We start from the raw sequence: 21,402 nt of genomic DNA on the forward strand, positions 1-21,402 counted from the left end.
GTTGCATAGGGAGACGTCGAGACGGCCATGTTGCATAGGGAGACGGCGAGACGGCCATGTTGCATAGGGAGACGTCGAGACGGCCATGTTGCATAGGGAGACGGCGAGACGGCCATGTTGCATAGGGAGACGGCGAGACGGCCATGTTGCATAGGGAGACGTCGAGACGGCCATGTTGCATAGGGAGACGGCCATGTTGCATAGGGAGACGGCGAGACGGCCATGTTGCATAGGGAGACGGCGAGACGGCCATGTTGCATAGGGAGACGGCGAGACGGCCATGTTGCATAGGGAGACGGCGAGACGGCCATGTTGCATAGGGAGACGTCGAGACGGCCATGTTGCATAGGGAGACGGCGAGACGGCCATGTTGCATAGGGAGACGGCGAGACGGCCATGTTGCATAGGGAGACGGCGAGACGGCCATGTTGCATAGGGAGACGGCGAGACGGCCATGTTGCATAGGGAGACGGCGAGACGGCCATGTTGCATAGGGAGACGTCGAGACGGCCATGTTGCATAGGGAGACGTCGAGACGGCCATGTTGCATAGGGAGACGGCGAGACGGCCATGTTGCATAGGGAGACGGCGAGACGGCCATGTTGCATAGGGAGACGGCGAGACGGCCATGTTGCATAGGGAGACGGCGAGACGGCCATGTTGCATAGGGAGACGGCGAGACGGCCATGTTGTATAGGGAGACGGCCATGTTGTATAGGGAGACGGCGAGACGGCCATGTTGTATAGGGAGACGGCGAGACGGCCATGTTGCATAGGGAGACGGCGAGACGGCCATGTTGCATAGGGAGACGGCGAGACGGCCATGTTGTATAGGGAGACGGCCATGTTGTATAGGGAGACGGCGAGACGGCCATGTTGCATAGGGAGACGGCCATGTTGCATAGGGGGACGGCGAGACGGCCATGTTGCATGGGGGGGGGGGACGTCGTGGCGGCCATGTTACATGGGGGGGGACGTCGTGGCGGCCATGTTGCATGGGGGGGGGGGGGGACGTCGTGGTGGCCATGTTGCATGGGGGGGGGGGGAGACGTCGTGGCGGCCATGTTACATGGGGGGGGGGGGGGGGACGTCGTGGTGGCCATGTTACATGGGGGGGGGACGTCGTGGCGGCCCATGTTGCATGGGGGGGGGGGGGGACGTCGTGGTGGCCATGTTGCATGGGGGGGGGGGGGGGGACGTCGTGGCGGCCATGTTGCATGGGGGGGGGGGGGGGACGTCGTGGCGGCCATGTTACATGGGGGGGGACGTCGTGGCGGCCATGTTGCATGGGGAGGGGGGGGACGTCGTGGCGGCCATGTTACATGGGGGGGGACGTCGTGGCGGCCATGTTGCATGGGGGGGGGGGGGCGACGTCGTGGCGGCCATGTTGCATGGGGGGGGGGGACGTCGTGGTGGCCATGTTGCATGGGGGGGGGGGGACGTCGTGGTGGCCATGTTGCATGGGGGGGGGGGGGACGTCGTGGCGGCCATGTTGCATGGGGGGGGGGGGACGTCGTGGTGGCCATGTTGCATGGGGGGGGGGACGTCGAGACGGCCATGTTGCATGGGGGGGGGACGTCGTTGTGGCCATGTTGCATGGGGAGGTGGGGGGGAGACGTCGTGGCGGCCATGTTGCATGGGGGGGGGGGGGACGTCGTGGCGGCCATGTTGCATGGGGGGGGGGGGAGACGTCGTGGTGGCCATGTTGCATGGGGGGGGGGGGAGACGTCGTGGCGGCCATGTGCATGGGGGGGTGGGGACGTCGTGGTGGCCATGTTGCATGGGGGGGGGGGGACGTCGTGTGGCCATGTTGCATGGGGGGGGGGGGGACGTCGTGGCGGCCATGTTGCAGGGGGGGGGGGACGTCGTGGTGGCCATGTTGCATGGGGGGGGGACGTCACGTCAGCCATGTTGCATGGGGGGGGGACGTCGTGGTGGCCATGTTGCATGGGGGGGGGGACGTCGTGGCGGCCATGTTGACATGGGGGGGGGGACGTCGTTGCGGCCATGTTGCATGGGGGGGGGGGAGACGTCGTGGTGGCCATGTTGGCATGGGGGGGGGGGGGAGACGTCGTTGGTGGCCATGTTGCATGGGGGGGGGGGGGGAGGAGACGTCGTGGGGGCCATGTTGCATGGGGGGGGGAGGAGGGGAGACGTCGTGGTGGCCATGTTGCATGGGGGGGGGGGGGAGACGTCGGGTGGCCATGTTGCATGGGGGGGGGGGGGGCGACGTCGTGGTGGCCATGTTGATGGGGGGGGAGACGTCGTGGTGGCCATGTTGCATGGGGGGGGAGACGTCGTGGCGGCCATGTTGCATGGGGGGGGGGGAGACGTCGTGGTGGCCATGTTGCATGGGGGGGGGGGGAGACGTCGTGGTGGCCATGTTGCATGGGGGGGGGAGGACGTCGTGGCGGCCATGTTGCATGGGGGGGGGGGGGAGACGTCGTGGTGGCCAGTTGCATGGGGGGGGGGGGAGACGTCGTGGTGGCCATGTTGCATGGGGGGGGGGGGGGGGGAGACGTCGTGGTGGCCATGTTGCATGGGGGGGGGAGACGTCGTGGTGGCCATGTTGCATGGGGGGGGGAGGACGTCGTGGCGGCCATGTTGCATGGGGGGGGGGGAGACGTCGTGGTGGCCATGTTGCATGGGGGGGGGAGACGTCGTGGTGGCCATGTTGCATGGGGGGGGGGGGTGACGTCGTGGCGGCCATGTTGCATGGGGGGGGGGAGACGTCGTGGTGGCCATGTTGCATGGGGGGGGGGGTGACGTCGTGGCGGCCATGTTGCATGGGGGGGGGGAGACGTCGTGGTGGCCATGTTGCATGGGGGGGGGGGGGAGACGTCGTGGCGGCCATGTTGCATGGGGGGGGGGAGACGTCGTGGCGGCCATGTTGCATGGGGGGGGGACGTCGTGGCGGCCATGTTGCATGGGGGGGGGGGAGACGTCGAGACGGCCATGTTGCATGGGGGGGGGACGTCGTGGTGGCCATGTTGCATGGGGGGGGGGAGACGTCGTGGCGGCCATGTTGCATGGGGGGGGGGGGAGACGTCGTGGCGGCCATATTGCATGGGGGGGGGGGGAGACGTCGAGACGGCCACGTTGCATCAGCTCATGGCGGCCATGTCTATATGTAATAACCTGTATACAGTCTATAAAAGGGAAATTTGTGAATGTGTGTGTCTGTTCAAGATGTTCAGCGTACTTCCCGCCATGCAACAAACTTGAAATTGCCTTGTGGGTACTTGCCAGACTGTGCACCGTGCACAAACATGTGGGTGGGGGGGGGGGCAATAAGGCAAAGATTTAGCACGGAAAGTGAGCTGTGACGTCACGTGTCATGTGACCCGCGTGCGGCAGCGTCACGTGGTGTGCCTGCCGATCGCGGGTAACGTGAAATACATCAAGATGTCGATGTGAAGCTTCGTTCGTGACTGCAGCAGGGATTCGTCTTCGTGGTTCTTTCGGTAAAGTCACGTAGAAGGGAAATAATAAAATAATAAAAATAAAACATTATACAAATTTGTATTATATATTATATTTTATCATATATTAAATGCACAGTATAGACGAGACAAATTATATATTATTATTATTATATTTAAATATTTTATTATGTTTTATTATTATTATTTTATTATTTCCATTCTCCGTGACTTTACCGAAAGAACCAAGAAGAAGCCAACTAAAAGTGTTGCAGGTCTCAGGCGATATTCGCGCAGCGTTGCTGCTTCATTATTTCAGTCGCTTACTGCCGTACGCAGCCTGAACGTTGTGTTGTGTCTGCAGCAAGCGCGTGTGTGTGTGTACCTGTGTGTGTGTACCTGTGTGTGTGTGTGTACCTGTGTGTGTGTACCTGTGTGTGTGTGTGTGTGTACCTGTGTGTGTGTACCTGTGTGTGTGTGTGTACCTGTGTGTGTGTGTGTGTACCTGTGTGTGTGTGTGGGGGGAGCGGTGGTGTAGTGGTTAGCGTGCTGTCTGTGCGTCTGTGTGTTTGTGTCTGTGTGTGGGGGGAGCGGTGGGTGTAGTGGTTAGCGCGCTGTGTGTTTGTGTCTGTGTGTCTGCGTGTCTGTGTGTGGGGGGAGCGGTGGGTGTAGTGGTTAGCGCGCTGTGTGTTTGTGTCTGTGTGTGTCAGCGTGTGTGGGGGCCGTTGGCCCCCGGGGTCCCGCCCGCCTGCATCCCCTATTGTGTTTATGTTACCCCACCTCCCTATTACCCGCTACGGTTTCGCCGGCATTCGAACGCGACGCCCGTACTGTTACAGCCTCGCGCCGCACTCCCACGCTGCGAGCATACGTGCGCACAGCATCATGAATCAAACGCCGTGCTCGCAGTATAGCCCTGTGCGGCACGTTCCCAATGCGCATCCGTATCCGACACGTAACGAACGTACGCACACACACACCGCTTCGTGCACTCCAACTCCACACGGACTACTCAAGTTACGATCGCGCACCTGTATCACACACGGAGTGAGCACACACGACACCCACTCTCGCACCGCTCTGCGCAGCGCTCCCCCGAGGCGAGCCGCAGCACTACAGGATCACTGCGTACACACGCGCACCCACACGCTCACACTGCACGACAAGATCACGCGAGACCACGCTTCGCTATTAATGATTTATTATATGTTACCTGCGAATTGATGTTGAATCAGTGAGTCGACGAGGCTGGCCTATTCCACCCAAACCTGTACCTATTCCCTATTTATCGGCTTACGCTACCCTACTTCACCTCCCCACTTACTGTTTGGTGCCCGCGGAGGTTCGCTGCTCTCTGCGCTAACAGCGTACCTCGATGCGTCGCACGGACGTCCGGGTCGCTGGCTGGAACTCCTGCTGGTCCGCTGGCCTGGAGAGAAGGGCGATTTCCCCTCTCCGCTCCTCTATTTATCCTCCCTCCCTCAAAGGGGATGCTGCGCTGAACAATCGGCTCGTGCACCCCCGTGCACGGCGGTTCCCCGGGCGCTGTTGATATGCTAATCAGTGTGCTGCGTGCAAGGCGTAAATCCTAATTAATCCCTTACCCTCCCTAACAATGGGGCCTGCGCGCTCAAGCGCAATTATCCCAACCCTCCATGACTATGCGCAACAGCCCCTGTGAGCCCGCTATTCATGCTGTCCCGTGCCTCCCCTGCTTGCCCCGTCGACTCGTGGGAGTGTGTGTGGGGGGAAATGCGCCTCAACCGCGGTGGCCGAATGCCCCACGCCGCGACCACACCATATTAAGGCCGGCCGCAGCGCCACGGTGCCACGTAGCACGGGGAGGTCATCCAATTCCCTGATCGCCGGAAACCGTGAGAATTAATCCCGATAAGGGTCTCTCGGATAAAAACCGGTCGATCAGGTGACCTTCCCTTCCAGCTCTATGGGGGGGGGGGGAATGCGTGCGGGTGATGGGGGGCAGTGCGGTGGGGGAAGCCGGGCGGCTCCCTGGTTCGGCAGAGCGGCCCCGTCGTTGTGGCACCACACGTGTCTGTGTGTGGGGGGAGCGGTGGGTATAGTGGTTAGCGCGCTGTGTGTTTGTGTCTGTGTGTGGGGGGAGCGGTGGGTGTAGTGGTTAGCGCGCTGTGTGTCTTTGTGTCTGTGTGTGTCACTGTCTGTGTGGGGGGAGCGGTGGGTGTAGTGGTTAGCGCTACGCCGCGCTACGAACCCGGCGACCCGAGTTCGATTCCCGCTCACGGCCACCACCGGTGACGATTATTTGAACCGGTCCTGGGCCTCCCTCTAGGTCGACTCAGCCTCAAACGAGTAACTGCTGCGTTGTGTGTGAACATCGCCACTGGGGAGACAAAGGCGGCCGGGCGTGGTGAATCAAAGTCCCGGGCGAAGCCGGGTAGTGAAGGGAGGAGAAAATAAAGTTTCTCTCAAAAATTTCAGTGCCGAGATTTGATGTCAATAATCAATTTTTTGTCTTCTAAAAAAATCTCTAATCGATTACACTGGTCAACACACTTTATCTGGCATAAGGTATTCCAACGGGTTTAAGGTAATTTTGGGGTGTTGATTTCAAATCTGGCATCAGTTTTGTCTATCACATCAGGTTTTTGAGATATCAAATATTGCATTTTCAATAAAAACTGCGGAAGAAAAATATTAAATGTGGATATCTACATAAAATGATATTATAAACACACTATCCTAAAAATACAGCACCATATTTTAACACTAAAGCAGTCACTGACTCGCAACAACTTGCAATCATAAGTGACAGAGTTAATTTTGGGTAAAATCAATGAAAATGGGGTATGCCGATAGCATAAAAATGAGATGTGATAGAGCAAATCTGAGATCAGATTTGGAATCAGCACCCTGAAATTAGTCTAGAACAGCTGCAAAAGTCCAGGCCAGAATTTTTTTTTTGTTGACCAGTTACTAAATCCTTTATATTAAGTTCACTTGCTTGCTTACGACCGTGCAAATCTTTCGGTCGTTTTTTAACCCACTTCCCGTGATCCAATCGAGCTGACGTTTTGCACAGACTCGTTGTGCGTGACAATACATTTTCGTGAAAAAAAATTTCCCAAATTTTACACTGTTTAGGGAATTTTTTTAAAATATTTAATTACCAATTGCTTAATGGTGGCAGACAATCATCTGACCCATAGGTGGCAGCCATCTCAAGCCAGAGGACGAGAGGACTCTAGCCGCCCCGATGCCACGCATATAAAGGATTAATAGTGAAAAACTTTGTTTTTACGGGTTAATTTTTTTTGTATTCGACTATAACTTTTTTTACATGGACTGCAAATCCCGGCACGAAAGAACCAAGAGAATGGATTCCTGAAGTGACGAAAGCTTTAAATCAAGATTCCACACCCTGTTGCTTGGCAGTCTCCTGCCCCGAGTGGAGGACTGTCCACCCCTCATGGTGGCAGGAGCCAGAGCCGGTCCACCGGACCTCCTGAATACCACAGAGATCCAGGCGGTACCAGTCCAGCTCCCGACAGAGGAGTGGCAGCCTCTCCCCCGCAGTGAGCGTTCGAACATTCCACGTGGCCACACGTAGTGGCTTTTCGTTGTTTGTGGAGGAGCCCCGAGGGTGAAGATTCAATCTCCTGGCTCCGCCAATTGGGGTTTGGCCAGGAGACGTTATAGACGCCTGTTCCCCCGGGGCATCCGGCACAAGCTTAGTTAGATTTTTGACACGTGGTTTAGTGGTAATTAATTGAAGGTGGAGGGGTTACCGGCCCCTCGCACAAATGCAGAGCCCCCATTGACCGCTGTGGTGGCTACAAACGCATTGAGGGGAAAAGCCGAATGGAATTGGCCGTTCCCCCCCCCCCCCACGCAATTGATTTCATCCACCACAGCGGATATGTCCAGCACCAACGAGGGAGGTCGGGGGTTGGTGGGTGAGTGGGCGAGTGGGTGAGACGGTGGGTGAGTGGGTGGGTGGGTCATTGGGTGAATGGGTGGGTAGGTGAGTGGGTGGGTGAGTGGGTGGATGAGTGGGTGGGTGAGTGGGTGGGTGAGTGGGTGGGTCAGTGGGTGGGTGAGTGAGTGGGTGAATGGGTGGGTGAGTGGGTGGGTCGGTTAGTGACTGAGTGGGTGCGTGAATGGGTGGTGAGTGGATGCGTGACTGAATGGGTGGGTGGGTGAATGGGTGAGTGGGCGAGTGGGTGGGTGAATGAGTGGGTGAGTGGGTGGGTGAGTGGGTGGGCGGGTGAATGGGTGGGTGGGTGAATGGGTGGGTGTGTGAGTGGGTGGGTGAATGGGTGAGTGAGCGAGTGGGTGGGTGAGAGGGTGGGGGGGTGAATAGGTGGGCGAGTGGGTGGGTGTGTGAGTAATGAATAATAGAGTGGGTGGGTGAGTAATAGAGTGGATGAGTGGGTGGGTGAGTGGGTGGGTGAGTGGGCGGGTGAATGGGTGGGTGAATGGGTGGGTGTGTGAGTGGGTGGGTGAATGGGTGAGTGAGCGAGTGGGTGGGTGAGAGGGTGGGTGGGTGAATAGGTGGGCGAGTGGGTGGGTGAGTGAGTAATAGAGTGGATGAGTGGGTGGGTGAGTGTGTCATAGAGTGGGTGAGTGAGTAATAGAGTGGATGAGTGGGTGGGTGAGTGTGTGAGTAATAGAGTGGGTGAACAAATACCCCCCAAGGAAATCGCTCGCATCCAGCGCAGCGTCACCATCCGTGGCCCCACTGGATTTATCCGAAACCACCGCACACACGTATACACGCGCACACGTATACACGCACACACGTATACACGCGCACACGTACACACACGTATACACGCGCACACGCGTACACACGCGCACACACGTACACACGCGCACACGTACACACGCGCACACACGTACACACGCGCACACACGTATACACGCGCACACACGTACACACGCGCACACACGTATACACGCGCACACACGTACACACGCGCACACACGTACACACGCGCACACGTACACACGCGCACACACGTACACACGCGCACACACGTACACACGCGCACACACGTACACACGCGCACACACGTACACACGCGCACACGTACACACGCGCACACACGCGCGCACACGTACACACGCGCGCACACGTACACACGCGCGCACACGTACACACGCGCACACGTACACACGCGCACACACGTACACACGCGCACACACGTACACACGCGCACACACGTATACACGCGCACACACGTATACACGCGCACACGTATACACGCGCACACGTATACACGCGCGCACACGTATACACGCGCACACGTATACACGCGCGCACACGTATACACGCGCGCACACGTATACACGCGCGCACACGTATACACGCGCGCACGTATACACGCGCACACGCACACACGCATACACGCATACACGCACACACGTATACACGCATACACGTATACACGCGCACACGTATACACGCGCACACGTATACACGCGCACACACGCGCACACGTATACACGCGCACACGTATACACGCGCACACGTATACACGCGCACACACGCGCACACGTATACACGCGCACACGTATACACGCGCACACGTATACACGCACACACGTATACACGCACACACGTATACACGCACACACGTATACACGTACACACGTATACACGCGCACACGCGCACACACGTATACACGCGCACACACGTGCACACACGTACACACACGTACACACGTACACACGCATACACGCGCCAGATCTGCTCCTGAAAGTCTCCACTTTTCTTGTTCAAAGAGATCTTTTTAATGGTTCTGTCAAACTCAAAAACCTCCCCCACCCTCACCCCCCCACCCTCACCCCCACCCCCCCCACACCCTCACCCCCCGAGACCCATACGCCGAACATTATACGAGCGCGCTTTTTTTTTTACAAATCATTAACTTTTCAACATCATTTATTCTTCTTTAATTTCCTTATCCGCACACGCGCACACACATATATGTCGTTCTATTAATTTACCATCGATTATTTAAATCATTATTTTATTATTATTTTCTCCAACCACCCGTTAAGGCCCCCCCCCCTTCCTAAAGCGAGACGTTACAATCACCACACACACACCACACATCACACACCATGCACACACACACACACGTACACACCACACATCACACACCATGCACACACACACACACGTACACCACACACGTACACCACACACGTACACACCACACACACGTACACACCACACACACACACGTACACACACACGTACACACCATACACACCACACACGTACACACCACACACGAACCCACCACACACACGCACGAACCGCACCACACACGCACCACACACACACGTATACACGCACACACACGCACCCACCACACACACGCACCACACACACACCACACACACGCGCCACACACATCACACGCACCACACACACACCCACGTACACGCACCACACACATCACACGCACACACCATCACACACACACCCCACACACACCGGCACACACACACCACACAAACACACACGGACCACACGCACACAGACACACACCCACACCACACACACACGTACACCACACACACACCACACACACCACACGCACACACCCCCACAGACACCACACACACACACTACACACACACACAAGACAAAGGTGCAGCCTCCACGCAAGAGGCTGCTGCTGCTAGAGTAGCAGCAGCAGTCCCCTAGACACACAGACAAAGGTGCCCCGCGTAGCCTCTAACAGGCTGCAGGGGCAAGTGCTGCTAGCGAGTAGCAGCAGCAGTGCCGATATACACACAAAGATTCCCCGAATAGCCTCTAACAAGCTGCAGGGGCAAGTGCTGCTAGGAGCGAGTAGCAGATGGACGGTCGGTGGTGAGTGGGTGAGTGGGTGACTGGGTGAGTGGGTGAGTGGGTGAGTGGGTGAGTGGGTGAGTGGGTGACTGGGTGAGTGGGTGAGTGGGTGAGGTGGGTGAGGTGGGTGAATAGGTGGGTGAGTAGGTGGGTAAGTGGTGAGTGGTGGGTGAGTGGTGGGTGAGTGGTGGGTGAGTGGTGGGTGGCGAGTGGGTGGGTGAGTGGATGAGTAGGTGGATGAGTAGGTGGGTGAGTAGGTGGGTGGGTAGGTGGGTGAGTAGGTGGGTAAGTGGTGGGTGGGTGAGTGGTGGGTGAGTGGTGGGTGAGTCTCCGCCACTGGCCAACGTTCCACCACGAGGCAGAGAGGACACACACACACACACCCACACACCCGCACACCCACGGACACCCACACGCACACCCACATCCACCCACACATCCACACACCCACGCACACACACGGGCACCCACACACCCACACACCCACGCACACACACGGGCACCCACACGCGCTCACCCCACCACACACGGCCTCCTGACGACGCCTGCTGCTGCTGTGTATTTGGAGTCTGCGTCTCTCATCATCATCATCATCACGGTGGCTAGGAGATGTTGACCACCTCGCCTGGTCTACAGGAGGTCTATGTGGAATCTGCGTCTCTCTCATCATCATCATCACGGTGGCTAGGAGATGTTGACCACCTCGCCTGGTCTACAGGAGGTCTATGTGGAGTCTGCGTCTCTCATCATCATCATCACAGTGGCTAGGAGATGTTGACTACCTCGCCTGGTCTACAGGAGGTCTATGTGGAGTCTGCGTCTCTCATCATCATCATCACAGTGGCTAGGAGATGTTGACTACCTCGCCTGGTCTACAGGAGGTCTATGTGGAGTCTGCGTCTCTCTCATCTTCATCACCATCACGGTGGCAGGAGATGTTGACTACCTCGCCTGCTCACTCACCCACTCACTTACTCACCTGCTCACTCACTCGTAAACTCACCCACCATCACCCACCCAATTGTACGCTCACCCACCTGCCCGTTTCCGTGGTTACGTAGTCGCTGTAAGCCCCGCCCCCTAAAATCAACATCGCCCACCCCACCCCCTTCGTCAACAACAACAAACAACAACAAACAACAACAAACAACAAACAACAACAACGAGAGAGAGGGGAGGTAACCTCTCTATTGCAAGGTCGTTGCAACGCAACATCCACCCACGTGGTCCCCCCCCACCACCACTACCCCCCCCCACCAACACCACTACCACGCCCCCCACCATCACTACCCCCCCCCACCACCACTACCACGCCCCCCCCCACCACCACTACCCCCCCCCACCACCACTACCCCCCCCACCACCACTACTCCCCCCACCACCACTACCCCCCCCCCACCACCACTACCCCCCCCACCACCACTACCACGCCCCCCCCCCCCACCACCACTACCCCCCCCCACCAACACCACGCCCCCCACTATTACCACGCCCACCCCCCCACTAATACCATGCCCCCCCACCAACGGAGCCCCCCCCCCCCACTTCTCCAGTTGTTGCAGCTGCTGTTGACGTTGTTGTTGTAGATGCTTGTTGTTGTTGTTGACGTTGTTGTGGTAGATGCTGTTGTTGGCGTTGTTGTTGTAGATGCTTGTTGTTGTTGATGTTGTTGTAGCGGTGATGTTGTTGTTGACGATGTTGTTGTTGTAGATGCTTGTTGTTGTTGACGTTGTTGTTGTGGTAGATGCTTGTTGTTGTTGTTGTAGCGGTGATGTTGTTGTTGATGTTTTTGTTGTGGTAGATGCTTGTTGTTGTTGATGTTGTTGACGTTGTTGTGGTAGATGCTTGTTGTTGATGATGTTGTTGTAGCGGTGATGTTGTTGACGATGTTGTTGTTGTGGTTGATGTTGTTGTTGTTGCCGTGGTGGTGGTGGTGGTGGCGAGTCACTGGTAGGTCTGCGGAGGGAAGTTATTGACTTCCCCAATCTCAGTGACGGTGGCACCACGGTGCGTGTACGAGAGCTTGATGCGCATACGCAGCTGGTGCTGAAACAACAACAACAGCAACAACAACAACAACCATCAACAACAACAACCATCAACAACAACAACAGCTGGCACCACGCTGCGTGTACGAGAGCTTGATGCGCATACGCAGCTGGTGCTGAAACAACAACAGCAACAACAACAACAACAACCATCAACAACAACAACCATCAACAACAACTGGCACCACGCTGCGTGTACGAGAGCTTGATACGCATACGCAGCTGGTGCTGAAACAACAACCATCAACAACAACAATCAACAACAAACAACAACAATCAACAACAGCTGGCACCACGGTGCGTGTAGGGTGCTGAGTGTGTGGTGAGTGTGTGGTGAGTGGGTGGTGAGTGTAGTAGTGAGTGAGTGGTGAGTGAGTGGTGAGGGTGAGTGAGTGAGTGGTGAGTGGGTGTGGTGAGGGTGAGTGTGTGGTGAGTGGGTGGTGAGTGTAGTAGTGAGTGAGTGAGTGGTGAGTGAGTGAGTGGTGAGGGTGAGTGAGTGAGTGGTGAGTGGGTGGTGAGGGTGAGTGGGTGGTGAGGGTGAGTGAGTGGTGAGTGGTGAGTGAGTGGTGAGAGTGAGTGTGTGGTGAGTGAGTGAGTGAGTGGTGAGTGAGTGAGTGGTGAGTGAGTGGTGAGGGTGAGTGAGTGGTGAGTGTGTGGTGAGTGAGTGGTGAGGGTGAGTGGGTGGTGAGTGTGAGTAGTGAGTGAGTGAGTGGTGAGTGAGTGAGTGGTGAGGGTGAGTGAGTTAGTGGTGAGTGTGAGTAGTGAGTGAGTGAGTGGTGAGTGAGTGAGTGGTGAGGGTGAGTGAGTGAGTGGTGAGTGGGTGGTGAGGGTGAGTGGGTGGTGAGGGTGAGTGAGTGGTTAGTGTGTGGTGAGTGAGTGGTGAGGGTGAGTGAGTGGTGAGTGGGTGGTGAGTGTAGTAGTGAGTGAGTGAGTGGTGAGTGAGTGAGTGGTGAGGGTGAGTGAGTGAGTGGTGAGGGTGAGTGTGTGGTGAGTGAGTGAGTGAGTGGTGAGGGTGAGTGAGTGAGTGGTGAGTGAGTGGTGAGGGTGAGTGAGTGGTGAGTGTACCTTGCTGGGGTTGAGCACGCGCATGAGCTGTGTCACGGTGCCAGCTCCGTGCGCTGGCACCGTGCTGCTGCTGGGAGACAGCAGCTGGAGCTGGAACGTCTGACACACACACAGACACACACACACACACAGACACACACACACACACAGACACACACACACACAGACACACACACACACAGACACACACACACACAGACACACACACACACAGTCACACAGTTACACACACACACAGTTACACACACACACACAGACACACACACACACACAGACACACACACACAGACACACAGTTACACACACACACAGACACACACACACAGACAGACACACACACACACACACAGTCACACAGTTACACACACACACAGACACACACAGACACACACACACACACAGACACACACACACACAGACACACACACACACAGTCACACAGTTACACACACACACAGTTACACACACACACACAGTCACACAGTCATACACACACACACAGACACACACACAGTCACACAGTTAGTTACACACACACACAGTTACACACACACAGTCACACAGTTACACACACACACAGTTACACACACACAGTCATACATACAGATACACACACACACAGTTACACACACACACACAGTCATACATACAGATACACACACACACAGTTACACACACACACAGTCACACAGTTACACACACACAGTTACACACACACAGTTACACACACACACAGTCATACACACACACACACACAGTTACACAGTTACACACACACACAGTTACACACACACACAGTTACACACACACACACAGTCATACATACAGATACACACACACACAGTCACACACACAGTCATACACACACACACACAGACACACACACACAGTTACACACACACACACAGTCACACAGTTACACACACACACAGTTACACACACACACACAGTTACACACACACACACAGTCATACATACAGATACACACACACACAGACACACACACAGTCATACACACAGACACACACACACACAGTCACACAGTTACACACACACACAGTCACACACACAGTCATACACACACACACACACACACAGACACACACACAGTTACACACACACACACACAGTCACACAGTTACACACACACACAGTTACACACACACACAGTTACACACACACACACACAGTCATACATACAGATACACACACACACAGTCACACACACAGTCATACACACAGTCATACACACAGACAGACACACACCGCACCATCACCACCACCCCCACCACACCATCACCACAACACCACCACACCACCCCCACTACCACACTATCACCACACCACCACCGCACCACCACACCATCACACCACCACACCACCACACCATCACACCATCACCACCACCACAACACCACAACCCAACCTCAACACCACCACCACACCACCACCACACCCCACTACCACACCACCGCACCATCACCACCACAACACCACCACACCACCCCCACCACCACACCATCACCACCACCCCCACCACCACACCACCACACCGCACCACCACGGCACCGCGTCACCTTGGGCACGGCTGCCTGGAAGACGAAGTCTGCCATGTCGGCGTCGCTGGAGTTGGTGGCGCGCAGGGAGATGGTGGTGAGCCCCCCGCCCGGCGGGGCCCCCCCCCTCTCAAAGGCAAACTCCACGCGGAGACCGCCCTTCTCAAACGCCACCATCGCCGGGATCATGCCTCCTCCACCACCACCACCACCTCCACCTCCTACGGGGGGAGGGGCGGGGGGGAGAAGTGGGGGGGAGGGGGGAAGGGGGCGGAGGGGTGGAGGGTGGAAGGGGGCGGGGGGGAGTGACTGAGCGAGTGACTGAGTGAGCGAGCGACTGACTGACTGACTGAATGACTGAGTGAGCGACTGAGTGAGTGACTGAGTGAGTGAGCGACTGAGCGAGCGACTGACTGACTGAGTGACTGAATGACTGAGTGAGCGACTGAATGACTGAGTGAGCGACTGAGTGACTGAGTGAGCGACTGAATGACTGAGTGAGCGACTGAGTGAGTGAGTGACTGAGTGAGTGAGTGACTGAGTGAGCGACTGACTGACTGAGTGACTGACTGAATTACTGAGTGAGCGACTGACTGAGTGAGCGAGCGACAGAGAGAGCGAGCGACTGACTGAGCGAGCGACTGAGTGAGTGAGCGAGCGACTGAGTGAGCGAGCGAGCGACTGACTGAGTGAGCGAGCGACAGAGAGAGCGAGCGACTGACTGAGCGAGCGACTGAGCGAGCGACTGACTGACTGAGTGACTGAGTGAGTGAGCGACTGAGTGAGCGAGCGAGCGACTGACTGACTGAGTGACTGAGTGAGTGAGCGACTCGGCGAGTGAGTGAGTGTCTCACCGTGCAGGGCGTTGTTGAAGGGCGACTCGCTGGTGATGGGCCCCAGGCTGTCGAGAAGAAACGCAGGAGGGGGTCCCTGCAGCGTGGCCACTGGGGGGGGACCTGCACCCCCACACAGACAAAGGTGCCCCGTGTAGCCTTAACAGGGTGTAGGGGCAAGTGCTGAGTAGCAGCTGCAACTTCTACATGCAATCACACCTTCGCACTCAAACACTCACCATCACTCACACACTCACACACACACTCACTCCCTCACACACTCTCTCACACTCTCTCACACTCTCTCACACTCACTCACACCCTCTCACACCCTCTCACACTCACTCACACTCACTCACACTCACTCACACTCACTCACTCACACTCACTCACTCACTCACTCACACTCACACTCACTCACACTCTCTCACACTCACTCACACTCACTCACACTCACTCACTCACACACTCACTCACACTCTCTCACACCCTCTCACACTCCCTCACACTCTCTCACACTCTCACACACTCACTCACACTCACTCACTCACTCACACTCCCTCACACTCCCTCACACTCTCTCACACTCTCACACACTCACTCACACTCACTCACTCACTCACACACTCACTCACACTCTCTCACACCCTCTCACACTCCCTCACACTCCCTCACACTCCCTCACACTCCCTCACACTCTCACACACTCACTCACACTCTCACACACTCTCTCACACTCTCTCACACTCTCACACACTCTCTCACACTCTCACACTCTCTCACACTCTCACACACTCTCACACACTCTCACACTCCCTCACACACTCTCTCACACTCTCACACTCTCTCACTCTCACTCTCACACTCTCTCACACTCACTCTCACACTCACTCTCACTCTCACTCTCACACTCACACTCTCACTCTCTCTCACTCTCACACTCTCTCACACTCACTCTCACACTCACACTCTCACACACTCTCTCACTCTCACACACTCTCACACTCTCTCACTCTCACACTCTCTCACTCACACACTCTCTCACTCTCTCACTCTCTCACTCTCTCTCACTCTCTCACTCTCACACTCACACTCTCTCACACTCACTCTCACACTCACTCTCACACTCACTCTCACACTCACACTCTCACTCTCTCTCACTCTCACACTCTCTCACACTCACTCTCACACTCACACTCTCTCACACTCTCACTCTCTCTCACTCTCACACACTCTCACACTCTCTCACACTCACTCACACTCTCTCACACTCACTCACACTCACTCACACTCTCTCACACTCTCACTCACACACTCACTCACACACTCACACTCTCACACTCTCACACACTCTCACACACTCACTCACACTCTCACACTCTCACACTCTCACACTCTCACACACTCTCACACACTCACTCACACTCTCACACTCTCACTCACACTCTCACTCACTCTTACACACTCTCTCACACTCTCACACACTCTCTCACTCTCTCACTCTCTCACTCTCTCACTCTCTCTCACTCTCTCACTCTCACACTCACACTCTCTCACACTCACTCTCACACTCACTCTCACACTCACTCTCACTCTCACACTCACACTCTCACTCTCTCTCACTCTCACACTCTCTCACACTCACTCACACACTCACACTCTCTCACACTCTCACTCTCTCACACTCTCTCACACTCTCACACTCTCTCACACTCACTCACACTCTCTCACACTCTCTCACACTCACTCACACTCTCTCACACTCACTCACACTCTCACACTCTCACACTCTCACACACTCTCACACACTCTCACACACTCACTCACACTCTCACACTCTCACACTCTCACACACTCTCACACACTCACTCACACTCTCACACACTCTCTCACACTCTCTCACACTCTCTCACACTCTCACACACTCTCACACACTCTCTCACACTCTCTCACACTCTCACACTCTCACACTCTCACACTCTCTCACACTCTCACACTCTCACACTCTCTCACACTCTCACACACTCTCACACACTCTCTCACACTCTCTCACACTCTCACACTCTCACACACTCTCACACTCTCACACACTCTCACACACACTCTCACACACTCTCTCACACTCACACACTCTCACACTCTCACACACTCTCTCACTCACTCTCACACACTCACTCACACTCACACACTCTCACACTCTCACACACTCTCTCACACTCTCTCACTCTCACACACCCTCACACTCTCTCACACTCTCACACTCTCTCACACTCCCTCACACTCTCTCACACACTCTCACACTCTCTCACACTCTCTCACACTCCCTCACACTCCCTCACACTCTCTCTCACTCTCACACACTCTCACACTCTCTCACACTCCCTCACACTCTCTCTCACTCTCACACACCCTCACACTCCCTCACACTCTCTCACACTCTCTCACACTCTCACACTCTCTCTCACTCTCACACACTCTCACACCCTCTCACACTCTCACACTCTCACACTCTCACACTCTCTCACACTCTCACACTCTCACACCCTCTCACACTCTCACACTCTCTCACACTCTCTCACACTCTCTCACACTCTCACACTCTCTCACACTCTCTCACACTCTCTCACACTCTCTCACACTCTCTCACACTCACTCTCACTCTCACACACCCTCACACTCCCTCACACTCTCACACTCTCTCACACTCTCACACACACACTCACTCACACTCACACACTCTCTCACACACTCACTCACACTCACTCACACTCACTCACACTCACTCACACTCACTCACACTCTCACACTCTCACACTCTCACACTCTCACACACTCTCTCACACACTCTCTCACACACTCACACACTCACTCACACTCACTCACACTCACTCACACTCTCTCACTCTCTCTCTCACTCTCACACACTCACTCACACTCACTCACACTCACTCACACTCACTCACACTCTCTCACACTCTCTCTCACTCTCTCTCACTCTCACACACTCTCACACACTCACTCACACTCTCTCACACTCTCTCACACTCTCACACACTCACTCACACTCACACACTCACTCACACTCTCACACACTCACTCACACTCACTCACACTCTCTCACACTCTCACACTCTCTCTCACACTCTCACACTCTCTCTCACTCTCACACACTCACTCACACTCTCTCACACTCACACACTCTCTCACACTCACTCACACTCTCTCTCACTCTCTCTCACTCTCACACACTCTCACACACTCTCACACACTCTCACACACTCTCACACACTCACTCACACTCACTCACACTCACTCACACTCTCTCACACTCTCACACTCTCTCACACTCTCTCTCACACTCTCACACTCTCTCTCACTCTCACACACTCACTCACACTCACTCACACTCACTCACACTCACTCACACTCACTCACACTCTCTCACACTCTCTCTCACTCTCTCTCACTCTCTCTCACTCTCACACTCACTCACACTCACTCACACTCTCTCACATTCTCACACTCACTCACACTCTCTCTCACTCTCTCACACTCTCTCTCACTCACACTCTCTCACTCTCACACACTCACTCACACTCACTCACACACTCTCTCACACTCACTCACACTCTCTCTCACACTCTCACACTCTCTCTCACTCTCACACTCTCTCTCACTCTCACACACTCACTCACACTCACTCACACACTCTCTCACACTCACTCACACTCTCTCACACTCTCACACTCTCTCTCACTCTCTCTCACTCTCACACACACACTCACTCACACTCACTCACACTCACTCACACTCTCTCACACTCTCACACTCTCTCACACTCTCTCTCACACTCTCACACTCTCTCTCACTCTCACACACTCTCACACACTCACTCACACTCACTCACACTCACTCACACTCACTCTCACTCTCTCACACCCTCTCACACTCACTCACACTCACACACTCTCTCTCACTCTCACACACTCACTCACACTCACTCACACTCACTCACACTCTCTCACACTCACTCACACTCACTCACACTCACACACTCTCACACTCTCTCTCACTCTCTCTCACTCTCACACACTCACTCACACTCACTCACACTCACTCACACTCACTCACACTCACTCACACTCTCTCACACTCACACACTCTCTCTCACCCTCACACACTCACTCACACTCTCTCACACTCACACACTCTCTCACACTCACTCACACTCACTCACACTCACACACTCTCACACTCTCTCTCACTCTCTCACACTCACTCACACTCACACACTCTCACACTCTCTCTCACTCTCTCTCACTCTCACACACTCACTCACACTCACTCACACTCTCTCATACTCACTCACACTCCCTCACACTCACTCACACTCTCTCACACTCACTCACACTCCCTCACACTCTCACACTCACTCACACTCTCCCCCACTCTCACACTCACTCACACTCACTCACACTCACTCACACTCACTCACTCACTCACACTCACTCACACTCTCTCACACTCTCACACTCACACTCTCACACTCTCTCACACTCTCACTCACTCTCTCACTCTCTCTCACACTCACTCACACTCTCACTCTCACACTCTCTCACACTCTCACTCACTCACACTCACTCACACTCACTCACACTCTCTCACACTCTCACACTCACTCACACACTCTCTCACACACTCTCTCACACTCTCTCTCACACTCTCACACTCACTCACACACTCTCTCACACACTCTCTCACACTCTCTCACACTCTCTCACACTCTCACACTCTCTCACACTCTCACACACTCCCACACACTCACTCACACTCTCTCACACACTCCCACACACTCTCACACTCACTCACACTCACTCACACACTCACTCACACCCTCTCACACACACACTCACTCACACTCTCACTCACACTCTCACACTCACTCACTCACACACTCTCTCATACTCACTCACACTCTCTCACACTCTCTCACACACTCCCACACACTCTCACACTCACTCACACACTCACTCACACTCACTCACACACTCTCACACACTCTCACACACTCTCTCACACTCTCTCACACTCTCTCACACTCTCTCACACTCTCTCACACTCACTCACACACTCACTCACACTCACTCACACACTCTCACACACTCTCTCACACTCTCTCACACTCTCTCACACTCTCTCACACACTCTCACACACTCTCTCACTCACTCTCACACTCACTCACACACTCACTCACACTCACACACTCACTCACACTCTCTCACACTCTCACACACTCTCTCACACTCTCTCACACACTCTCTCACACTCTCTCACACACTCACACTCTCACACTCACTCACACTCACTCACACTCCCTCGCACAGCGGCCTGCGTGCGTACCGGAGATGTCGAGTCCGAGGAGGTTGAGGAGGTCACCACCGCCTCCTCCTCCTCCTGCCGCCGAGGGGGGCGGCGGCTTCGAGGGGAGGGAGGAGTTTGAGAGTGGGGGGCCCGCCGTGGTGCTGCCCCCCAATAGGTCGAGCAGATCCGTCACCTGGGGCAACCGGGGACGGTGGGGGGGGCGGAGGGGGGTTAAGGGGGGGGGGGGCACGCATTGGCACGCACGGCATTG

At 55.4% G+C, this 21,402-nt stretch overlaps 1 protein-coding gene and 1 long non-coding RNA gene across 3 annotated transcripts in view; both read right to left on the reverse strand.

Annotated features, from left to right (window-relative positions):
• Nucleotides 1–10,512: 10,512 nt before the first annotated feature.
• LOC133363025 (uncharacterized) lies at nt 10,513–11,530 on the reverse strand. The gene is made up of 2 exons (XR_009757560.1): nt 10,970–11,530; nt 10,513–10,887 (listed from the first exon to the last, which is right to left on the reverse strand). It is a non-coding gene; the product is annotated as an uncharacterized LOC133363025 (long non-coding RNA).
• Nucleotides 11,531–11,981: 451 nt separating this feature from the next.
• AP1G1 (adaptor related protein complex 1 subunit gamma 1) overlaps nt 11,982–21,402 on the reverse strand; it is a 37,641-nt gene continuing 28,220 nt past the window's right edge. For both annotated transcript variants that reach the window (XM_061581993.1, XM_061581992.1), the window contains 5 exons: nt 21,171–21,324; nt 15,791–15,892; nt 14,958–15,157; nt 13,381–13,479; nt 11,982–12,313 (listed from right to left, as the gene is read on the reverse strand). In XM_061581993.1, coding sequence (XP_061437977.1) covers nt 12,212–12,313; nt 13,381–13,479; nt 14,958–15,157; nt 15,791–15,892; nt 21,171–21,324 — 657 coding nt within the window. In that variant the 3' untranslated portion in view covers nt 11,982–12,211. The remainder of the gene's footprint in view (nt 12,314–13,380; nt 13,480–14,957; nt 15,158–15,790; nt 15,893–21,170; nt 21,325–21,402) is intronic.

The sequence above is a fragment of the Lethenteron reissneri genome, unplaced genomic scaffold (assembly GCF_015708825.2).
Source record: "Lethenteron reissneri isolate LAM-NWPU_2019-01 unplaced genomic scaffold, ASM1570882v1 scaffold_1639, whole genome shotgun sequence".
Classification (NCBI taxonomy): Eukaryota; Metazoa; Chordata; class Hyperoartia; order Petromyzontiformes; family Petromyzontidae; genus Lethenteron; species Lethenteron reissneri.